General features: G+C 35.8%; 1 protein-coding gene across 1 annotated transcript in view; it reads right to left on the bottom strand.

Annotated features, from left to right (window-relative positions):
• Positions 1 to 2,078: 2,078 nt before the first annotated feature.
• Positions 2,079 to 11,681, bottom strand: part of PDZD8 (PDZ domain containing 8) — a 145,086-nt gene continuing 135,483 nt past the window's right edge. The window contains exons 5-6 of the mRNA XM_009278096.1: positions 9,038 to 9,200; positions 2,079 to 6,693 (exon numbers count right to left, since the gene is read on the bottom strand). Of these exons, the coding sequence (XP_009276371.1) occupies positions 4,496 to 6,693; positions 9,038 to 9,200 (2,361 nt within the window). The 3' untranslated portion in view covers positions 2,079 to 4,495. The remainder of the gene's footprint in view (positions 6,694 to 9,037; positions 9,201 to 11,681) is intronic.

Raw genomic sequence — 11,681 nt, forward strand, 5'->3', positions numbered from 1 at the left:
TTAATGAGGGAAAGCACTCCTCATTTCTAGTCCATTTGTAATTGAGGACAAATATTTTCACTCCAGGTCATAAATACAGGCAACTTGTTTTGGTAACTGCGATGCTTCCAATACCAGTCCGTTATATGGCTGCTGGTCTAAGATTTAACTTTTGGGAAGCAGATAAGGCCAAAATGTGCAGTACCAGGGCACACCCCTGTAGATGCTGCCAGAACAGGGGGTTTAAGGAAGGGTGAAGAGTCTGAGAAAACATCGTAAGGCGCTTAAAGGCTGTGAAACACCAAGCAATATCGCCTTGTGGCTGATTTGAAAAATCCACTTACAGATTTTATAGTGGTGTATTTTCTGTTGCATTCTTTTGAGTATGTAACAGATGGAAATCCTTCCTTCAAAGCTGAGAGGTGTTTGGAGACAGACATTAATACAGCATAAACCAAGATTCTGCAGTACGTTGAGTACTTCATTGCCACTGAGTAAGTGACAATTGTGCAGATCGATGATTATTTACATTAGGCTCAGATTTTAATAGTGTAGATCATGCCCCAAGAGAAGTTATTTTACTTAGCTTCACTGCACTCTTTTGGTCAACATCAAATTGTTAATCCAACTAAATTTGAAGCTAATATATCAATGTTAGACTTCTAAATTATCACACAACATGTCCATTTATTTGCCAGCTGATTAACCAATGTATTGCTTAAATTCACAAGTGTAAAAGTAATGCAAACATAGCAACTTATATATCAAAAAAAAAAGCATAGAATAGCTTACTTCATGGCTTTGTTTTGTACTTTTGAGCAGATCAAAATTAAGGAAGAGTTCACATTAATCTGCAACACAAATTAGGACTGATGAATTGATCGCATTCCTCTTCTGCAGGTGGAACCAGGTTTCTACTGGGGCCTTACAGAGCAGCATCTTACCCCGGTTTGCTCAGTAGACCCACAGAGCTCAGTCTGGCTCCCCCATGCTCTTGCTCTGCTGCTGGTCTACCAGAAGTTAGAGGAAGAGAGAGTTAAGTGCCATGCAGACACCCACGTTTGGGCTCTCTACGCCACCTTTTCCTCCAAAAAAGACTTCGAGCAGTTGTTCTGTATTTCGGATTTTCTGTGCTGTGGAGGAGTAAGTAATCAAACACAAACCCTTTTTGCTGACAGTCAGGAAGTAATTTTAGTCACAGAAAATAAACCAAAAAAATCTCGGTTCTTTCATATTTTGTATATTTTTATCTGTGTCCCTTTAAGTGTGATAAAGTCCACTTATTTCAGTTGCTCCCACACCTTAGCTCTCCCTTGTAGTTATAAACTTCCATGCATGTTTTATTTCAAATTTGAGAGGAAAACACCCAAGGATAAGGAATTACAAGGAAAAACTGATTAGATAAAAATGAGCTAGTAAACCAGTACGGATTTGTTTAGTTATCCATTAACATCTTCTGAAGGACAGGGCAAGTCAGAAGACTTTTTCTTGGACCATTTGTTCCCCTAACATAACTCTGGTGGTAGTCGCTATCACCAATAACTGAATGGCAATATTACTGGAGCAGTGCTTGGAGGTCTTAAAAACAACCCACAATCATCTTTAGCATTTTATGATTCTCTAGGTACAGGAAGAATCAACTGGAATCACCATTTTGAAAGAAATCTACATCTATTAACATGTGTAGAATAAAAATAAATGCACCCTAACATAACTCTGGTGGTAGTCGCTATCACCAATAACTGAATGGCAATATTACTGGAGCAGTGCTTGGAGGTCTTAAAAACAACCCACAATCATCTTTAGCATTTTATGATTCTCTAGGTACAGGAAGAATCAACTGGAATCACCATTTTGAAAGAAATCTACATCTATTAACATGTGTAGAATAAAAATAAATGCACAAATAGAAAAATAAATGCACATGCAAATAGAAAATATGCATAAAAGCCCAGCATTAGTCCAGCAATCAGTAGTTTTATTTAATGCAAAACATGTGTTTTTCTCCCAAAGATCTTTCCTTTAAGTAGTGCCTCTAGATGATAAACTACTGCAATACAAATGTTTAAAAAAATATTAACACAATGCGAAGAAGTTGATAATTTAGCAAAACTATTTTATTAAAGCTTATTCTCATGATAAAATAATAGCCAACAAAATCATATTAGGCAGATCTTCTGCAAATGTGTGTAGCTGCCACCTATTCAGATATCATTAAGTCAAGATATTCTTGTTTTCTGTGGTATTCTTTATTTCCAGCTATTTACAGTTAAGCATGAAGCAAAGATTACATCAGGAATGTAATATTACAATTTTACCCTCGAGATTCACCGCTTACTGTAATTAATGCCAGACAGGAATTTATGTTTTCCTTCTTATCACTAAAATACAACTATTTTGCCCTTTTCCCATTCGGCATATTTAAAAATATTGCACTATGTTTAATTTCTCTCTTACAGTCATCATTAGCAATACTATATGAGGACAACTATATCCAGCTTTTCTTACCCACTGTATTATACCAGTCAATTTAAAACCTCAAATGCCTTTTTTAAATCAGTATTTGCATTGTTTTCACAGCTCCTTCATGTGTACCAGGGTTTAAATGAAGTACTTGGATATATTTAAAAACCTCTATAGTAGTCTGTAAGAGCAAACACTGATGGAGATTGAATGCAGATCACCACCAATGGTAAGCCACTGAGAAAATGGAGTGGGGGAAGTCTTTATATGCATCTCAAGCAAGTATAAGTTAAATAACTTTTAGTCAATAAGGGAAGCTAATTTTGTGCGATTATTTACTGAAGCTTAATTTCAGAAGTGTGTCACATGCCTATTTTAGCATGGATAGTGTTTTCCATACATCAACTAAGTAAGTAAGTATCAACTGCCCAGAACTCACAAAAAAGTGCAAATAGTTGCATGAGTGAAGTAACCGTTTTGTTCAGAAGTACAAGTATGCTTTTCCATCTGTGAAAACCATTGCTTCTTAATTTTGCCCATCACAAAATAAACTGAGAAGCAAATTTAATGGAGAGGTCCATCAGAGACTGCCTGAAAATTTAAGTAAGTTATTTTACCATCTTAGATTCAACTCCATTTCCACAAAGGCATTTTTTTCTACTACCAGTGATAATACCACCAGTACCTAAGACAGTACCTAAAATAAAGATGATATTTTATACGGCATTTCTATACACAGAAGATGAAACAAAGACATGTTTACAGGAAATAAATAAGAACAACGGCCTTAGCCAGGTGATGCTAAGATCCACAGTTTACACATAGCACAAGATCAGATAGTTCCTTTCAAAAGCTGCTGGCTGAAATTCTTCCTCATCTCTACTGGACTCACTTATTTTGACTCAAATAAAACATGTTATATACACTACAGGACATTTTTCTGGCAAAGGTGATCCTTCTGCTCAGACTGTCTCTTCTGTCTGAGAAGCTGAATGCAACTTACCACTATAAGATTACTCAAAAGTGTTGAGAGAGAACACATTTAGCTATTTTTTGTAAAGTATTTTGTACCTCAAGCTTTCTGAAACGGTAAGATAAAGGCTGCAGCAAAATTTTTTTTTTTTTTTTTTATTTACTTAAACTGTCATTACATGCTTTTTCATAGAATGTAATGAAACCTCCAACTCTTGAGAAGAACAATTTTCCTTTATCAGGTCATCAGATAATACAATAACACTTAAATATATAATTTTGTTCTGGAAGGCAACCAGCCTCTTATCTCACAAATATTCCCAATTAAATTATTATGAGATACCGGTATGTACTTTGATAACTAATATTATTCAATCAGGATACAATAGCCCAAAGTTCTAAGGAGGCTTTTTTTTTAGCATAGCATTACTATATTTCATGTTAATTTCAAACTATGAAAAGTTCTTGTATTTAACAAAAATATGGGAAAAATTATATGCAATGTTAACTTTAGTAAATATTAACAACAGACAAAATGAAAGACCTCTTGTTTGCTTTCATGATATGTTTGGCGAAAAATACACAACTACCTAGAAGACGTACAATAACTGTGATCAACATTTCAAAGCCTGGTCCCTCGGTGACTTCTCTGTCAGTCATCAGCTTAGGCATGCAACAAGCTTGTAATTTTTTCACCATACAATGGAAACTAAACATTTTGAAAATCCTGCCAGTTTCCTGTTGAAAACACCAGCTCAAAAAAAGAAGGGGGGGGGGGAGTATAAGGACACCACACACGTTAATGTGAAATGGTAAGGTTACATAATTAGAAAAAAATAAAAATAAGTTATTAAAAATAAATTTCCAATATAAACCCCAAAATCGAGTTTTAACCAGCCAGTTTAACAACATGATGGTGCTGTAGCTGGAGAAGAACCATTATTAGCTGTACTCTTACATAGGCAAATAACTGTGGAGAAGCAGGACATTATACCAGTGTTTTAATTTAGTTTGTGTGTGTTTGCAATTAAGTGCAAAGTATTCTTTTAGTCCATTCCTTCAAAGGCTAAATATGTAAATATCAGTCTACTGATTGAGGTGGATCAACTGGTTCTTCCGATATGATGTTGAATGTTGGCGCCTCCGTCAGACTGACATCTTCATTATCCATTTCTTCTGCTATATTGGGTTCCTCTGAATCTTTAGTCACTCTTTTGGACTGCCGCTCTAACGACATGTTCTCCAAAGACTCTATATCCTCAATGCCTGCTCTGTAGTGGATCATCAGCAGCGTAAGGGCCTGCAGTCTTTCACCTGACTTAGCCAGCGCAGCAGAAATCAAGGCTTTTTTCCTTGCATCAGTTGTCTCTTTTTCTTCTTTAACGAGTGAATTATTATTTTCCAGCTCCTGGTCTATTTCATTCTGCAGCTTATCCAGCATAAATTCTAATTTCTGAAAACGCTCCTCTGTGGGTAAACTTCTGTAGAGATCACGTCCAATTTCTTTAACGGCAATGAAGACACTGTCATCTAGACCACCCTCCTTTCGGACCAACTTTATCCCAGTACCTGCTGCACGTTTTGAAGGACTGCTTGGCCCACTGATTTCAGTATCGCTACTTTCATTATCAGAAGTGTTTGGTGTGTGCTTTGGCGAAGGTTCTACCACCTCTGTTCCTTGCTCAGAAAGGCGAGCTTTGGGGACTTGACGAAGGTTTAACAAACGGGTGCTTGTATTGATGATATGCCTGGTCAAACCTGTAGTTCTGTTAACAGATTTAGATTCTGAATCAACACGAGAGGATGCAGCTTGGGGAGCTTCCTGTCCTTCTGCTCTACAACCTCCCACAGTTCGATCAAGTCGCTTTTCAGCTCCTACACAAAAGGGCATCTCAGTTAGACATTTTTCTTGACATTTTTTATGGCAAACATAAGCACAGAGCATGCACTGCGAAGCCGCTTTAGTCCATACTTTCTTTTTGCAGTAATCACACCAAGTCGGATTCTGAAACTGAGTATCTTGAAAGTTATGCTTGTTCTCCGTAAGAACAACGTGTCCCAAGTAAGGATCCTCTTTCTGAAGTGCACGAGCTTCTTCTTCCAAGTGACATTCCCTTTCTTTCTCCAAGAGAAAGTTTGAATCATCTATTTCACCTTCTTTTAAATATTTGAAGTGTAAAGTTACATCGCCATAACAAAATTTTTCATTGAATCCCTTATGGGTTGTCAAATTCCGCAATGCTGTTCTAGTGACTGCTGCTTTAGGTGTAGGAGCATCCAGTTTAAATGTTCTAATATATTCCATTGAGGATGTAGCTATGCAATCTAAAGCAATTTCTTCAAGTTTTATGCTTGCATATCCTAAGCAGATAAAACCACCTGCTTTGAAAGGGTCTCTGCACCACAGTGCAACATTAAGGTACTTATGGTATCCTTCCACTTCAAATAGACAGGAGGATGTTCTTGTCCTTGGCCATCGGCCTTGCCGGATTTTATAAGGAATTTCTGGCGATTCCCATGTTTGATGATCATCTCCACTATCTTTGTAACTACGTGCATTTTCTGAAAGTCCATCTTTTAATATATCTTGTTTTGGTGCTGTTATTACTTTTGATACCGTTGGGTCTTCTATTTGATCATTATTCTTTACTACCTTCTCTGTATATTTATCTCCATTATTTGTAGGTGGAGGTGGCCTCTCTGGTTTTTCAGAAGATACACCTCCAGTTTCTAACAGATTTTGAGTTTCACTAGTAGGCAAAATAGGCTTGCTTTGTGGCCTAGGTGGCACAGGAGGCTTAGTACTGGATCCTTGTGATTGTTTACCTGATTGCTGTGATGCATCTGAACCCTCAATAGTTTTGGGTGTTGCCACTTTAGCTCCATCTTTTTGTTGTGTTTTTGATGTTGTCTGGTAACTTCCTAAATGTAGTTTTCGATTCAGAATCGGAGATATAGTTCCAAGTGGTTTAGCAGCAAGTATTACTACTGAACGTTTGGGACTCGGAGTTGTTGGCAAATCTTCTTTTTGGTCAGGTGATTCACAAGCTAAGTCCTCAAATTCTGAATCAAAATCTCTGTTATCAACATCAGCTGATAAACTAGCTTGGTCATCTTCTGGCTGTGTCAAGAAAGCAGCGTCTTCCAATTGTCCAAATCCATCCTGCAGTGCTGAACCATGCTGATTATACCCCACAGGCCTTTCATAAAAGACTAAAACTCTGTCCCCAGCCTGTCTAATAAGCTTCAACACTTGGACAGTTGATGTGATTTTAACACCTATTAAAAAAAAGACAAAAATTATTAAATTTTAACAACAATCTAAATGGCCAAAAATAGTCGACAAACATGGTTAGGTCTTTAATAGTGGTAATAATACTGTTGCTCACTAACAGAGGAAGTCAATTATGACAGAAGAGCTTAATTGAAATGTAACAGAAAGATCCTTTCCATTTTATTCATACAAATATATCACTTCAGGAGCTGGAAAAGATACTAACAAATACTCCAGTTTGCTGTTTGTTACTAATGCTGTAATCTTATAGAGTAATGTTCATTTTATATGCTAACATTTTTAACCTTGGTCTTACTGTAAGTTTGGACTTTTCAGCAGCAGGCATTTAACAAAGGATTCAAAAGAGATGGGTATCTTTAAATACAGTTTTAATTAAAACAGAAGCAGGCTAACAAAGAAAATAGTTCCAATATGTTAAGAAAATATAGGCACAATGCTACATTCTCAGTGTGGCTGAACAGTGAACTGAATCATCTTCCTCATCAGAGCTTTCAGAGCCATTTGACAGTATCTCCAGCCTATGGTAAGATTCAACAAATTACGTGCAAACTAAGTATCTTAATGAGCACACAGTCCAAATAAAGTCATGCAGGGGGTCATGTAAAAATGACTTGTCCCTTGTTCTAGAGCAATCAATTACCTGTTTGAAGCAACTCAAAACCCTTTTAAAAATCACTGGAGCAATGCAATGGGGATTTAGGCAGTACCTAATCACAATAACTCATTGTAGTCGTTAAGCTCTGGTCTTTAAAACCTCTCAGGTAACAACCTAAAAAAAATAATATTAATGCAACTGTGCTAGCAGGGACTTTAAGCAGTTCATGTCATAAGCGTATAAAGTTCTATCTTCATAGTATTTTACTACACTAACTCTTCTATAGTACCTTAATGACTTAGCAGAACCAAATGTAAAATCACTTTACCCTCTTATTTATATAGTTAGTGTTTGGAGAAGACATGTGTGTGCTGTCATACGCAGGGATATCTGGGATACTATATATAGCTCAATTATGCAGCTCTTTCTGCATTTCTTTCTCTACCGATGACATGATGGAAGTAATCTCCAAATTCACAATACGACCCTAACAGAACTTCTTTTACCATTTTTCCCCTAGAGTGATTTCAGTTTACATTCTATTTTATCAGTGGTACCTACACTTACTTCTAAAATGTTATTAATATACAGCGATATTCCCACTCCTTTTTAGTCTTTATAAATCCCTGGACAGTATACAAACCCCAACAACTTTAAAACTAAGCTACTTATGATTCCTACTCCATCATGTTTTATTTAGTCCCACAACATCCAATAGAATAGAAAACATTGCATTATTTCTTAATGATCATAAACAGGTTCCTATCTGCTTCTTCCACTACGCTGATTAGCCACTGTTCCTGTTAATGTTTTATTTGTCCTTCTGTCCACTACCATATTCTATAGGTCCCCTCCAATTCTCAAGTTTAAAGCAGTAAGATTTCCAGTATCAGTTTCTGATTATGATTTATGATTATGATCTAGTTGTCCGTTGGTGACAGGGTCCATATAAAACAGAAGTATTCAAGCTATATCTGGAGATGGTCTAATTTAAAAACTAATATAAACTAGTAACAATCCACTTCATAATGCTCAGGGATTTCAATGGAATCCTTATAAAAAAACCACAGTGCTCTCCCCCACAAAAGTCAAGGGTTACTTTTTGCCTCAATGCAGCACTTACCTGCCAGTTACAATTTGGCCAAAGTCTTCAAATATGAGACCTTCAGAGTAGATTTCTAAATAATACTTAGGCTCCTACATGTCAGAGCTGACAAAATTGATACTGAAAGTATAAAAATACTATCAAATACTCAGCAGATCTTCTTGGGTCATTTTGACATTTCAGACAATTACTCTATTAGTCAAAAATACATTTATACTACTTGTTCCATAGTCTATTTATTACCTTTAGGTTCAAAGTTCAGTATGCAGGCCTAGGATGTAAAGTGTTATGGTCTTCTTTGTAAACAAAGCACATTTTATAACATCACTGGAAGAAACTAAGTAGAGAACCTCACAGCATCACTATTAGAGCAGTTAAAATATATTTACATTCAAATGCTTATTCAACTTTATTTTGGCTTTTACCTAGCAAAGAGTAAATAAATATTCAAGAAAACGAGTTAAGTGAAAGATAACCTTAAATGGCCGTAAATATGTAAATGTTAGTTTTTATTATGAGTGCCAGGCATAACTGACAGTTGAGAAAGGCAGTCTAGTTGAACTGTATGCAGACATGTCCTCCCAGTTTGCAAGACCACACTTATTCTGAAAGCTGACATAATACTCACTGCCAATTGCTAGAAGTCTGTCTCCCCTCTGTAGATCAGCAGCTGCAGCAGGTGAGTTTGGAGTCACAGTTTCAATGACAACATGCCCTGCATCTTCTTCCTTGGACTGCACAAGGCGGAGAGTGAGCCCAACACTTTGCAGATTCCCTTTCACTAGTTCTGCCTACAGAGAAAGAGGTTAAGAGTATGTCAGTTAAGCTGACTGCAAGGATTCATGGTTACTAATGATCATTTAAATAAAATTATACAACTGATATTATTAAAAAAAGATTACATTAGGACATCCATTCACTTCATTAAGCAGATTATCACGTAATAGATTAACTGTCTGCCAATCTAGTTTACACCTTTGGAGAAAGATGGAACCAAGTGTCACCAGTTCTGAAGAGCCAATTATGCCAAAACCAGAGAGCAGTGCAAGGAATTGTCAGCAAAATAAATATATATATATATAAATAAGTATATGAGTGTACACATCTGTTCAATAGTTTATATACAATTAATAACAATACTGAGCTAACCTATGCAAATACAAATCAGCAGGAAAGGCAATATGTGGCTCATCTTTGCAAAAAGCCCCAGTTTAACAAAGCTACAACTAAACACAACCTCATCATCTATTTTATTGGGAAGAAGTTTTGTTAAAAAGGAGCACTGTACCATCAATCTAGGTATCACTTTCAATATAACACATTTGTGTTATAAAATCCATTACTACAAGTAGCTGTTCAGTAGTCTATACAAAAAGGTGTTTGGAGTGAGAAAACTATTATATGCTTATACATTGCTAAAGCATATTTAGAACAAATCGAAATTAACAACAGTCTAAGAAGTTTCTTCAAAGACTCAAAACCCTTTCATTTATCTTGCAAGATAAATACAAGATAAAATTTAACTCAATCTCAAATATCTTATTCTTAAAAAAAAAAAAAAGACTGAGGTGCAATTTCTGTAGTAGAGTTTCATCCCATACTCACGCACAGATCTCATAATTTGGAAGTCCCTGTTGAAGAATACATCTAGGTAGTGGTGAATTGTTTACAGACCTCAGTGTCTGGAGGTCTTTGGCAACTTTTTTCCTAAAGACTGTCCTTAATGAATTTAAAAATATACTTTTTTTTTTCCCTAAAGGACTGTTTCAAATGACTGTCTACTATCATTCCACCAAAGTATATTCTATCTATTTGAAAGGGGAACTCATAGCCTATGTTTCAGCTCCAGGGACAGAAATTTAATTTGCTTTTTTGAGTCCCAAGAACAGAGAGACAGACATTGTTTGTAGAAAACCTCCATAGGAAATCTTCTATTTGGTTTCAATTTACTGAGTTTAGGTAGACAGTCTTCTCCTCCATCCTTCTGCATTTACTTTGTTGCTATTCAACTGTCGATGTTTGAACTGTCTGGAGTTGATCCTCCTCTTTTGAGGATGTGTTCGTTTGCTTAGTTTTGTACAATGGCTTTCCACAGATGAAGTGGATTACTTCAGTACATGACTCGCCTTGGCTGCATGGCTTTCACTCCTTTCCTATAATCTTAATAGCACCACATCTTGTTTTTTTGTTAATTGTTGTTTGGTTCTTTATAGAAATAAAAATGCTACACTACTTAACAGTTTGCTTAAGAACAGCATTGAGTTTGAAGAAGCAGACTTGCATTAACTTTATAAGCTTTGTTCTTAATTTTCCACATTTCTCACACTCACTTCAACATAATATTTTCTCTCAAACTTTGTTAACATCTATTGTGAATACCCAGTAACGTATGTAAGAATAACAAGACCAAATACAAGCTTAATTGCAGTTCAAGATTCAAGGTTCTTCTATAATACAAACAAGTAAATAGTTGCCTACAGAAACAACTGTGGTAAGGGGGGGTTTTTTGTTTGTTTTGGGTTTTTTTGTGTTTTTTTTTTTTTTAATTAAGGCCATTGCCATTTACACCAAAGAAACTCTGACACATAATTAAATTAAAAAGAAAAACTCTTAACTGTTAAGAAACAGAGAAAAGTATTAAAAATACCTGTGGAAGAGAAACTTTTTTAAAGAAAAAAATTACTCTTCTGCTTTAGTCCTTTATTTATATATAATATGGCTTTAAGTTAGCAATTCACAAATGTTGCACATGCTGTACGGAAACAAGATGAACAATTACTACAATTTCAAACAACCCTAGTTGAATATTTTAACTGTCAAACACAGAAGTCACATGAATTTGCTGTGGCAGCATACAAACCTGCAACAAAAACTCCTTCTAAAAAAATCACTCCTCTACACTATGTAGCTCTGCATATTATCATCAAACAACAAGGAGACCATTATTTCTGAGAGCTGCCAGAGTCTAAGTACTCAAATCTCAATTTTCCTATGATGGTTCCTTTGAAAGTCTTGCTCTAAATGATTAAGGTTGGAAAAAGATTTCCAAATCCTTGTGTTTGAATAGATAACAAAACTATCATAACGAAGATCAGAAAGTAAACTCCCACTTAAGGAACGTTGACAAACATGAATATTACAAAGGACTGAAAAGCAAACTATAACTATTTTTTTCCCCTAACTTTTGTTAGTCCACTAAAGTATAAATGTCTTTAGTGAGAGAATTTCAGGGAAGAAATGGACGCTTAGACAGAATGGTGGAGGAAAAAAAA

The sequence above is a fragment of the Aptenodytes forsteri genome, unplaced genomic scaffold (assembly GCF_000699145.1).
Source record: "Aptenodytes forsteri isolate BGI_AS27 unplaced genomic scaffold, ASM69914v1 Scaffold15, whole genome shotgun sequence".
Taxonomy (NCBI): domain Eukaryota; kingdom Metazoa; phylum Chordata; class Aves; order Sphenisciformes; family Spheniscidae; genus Aptenodytes; species Aptenodytes forsteri.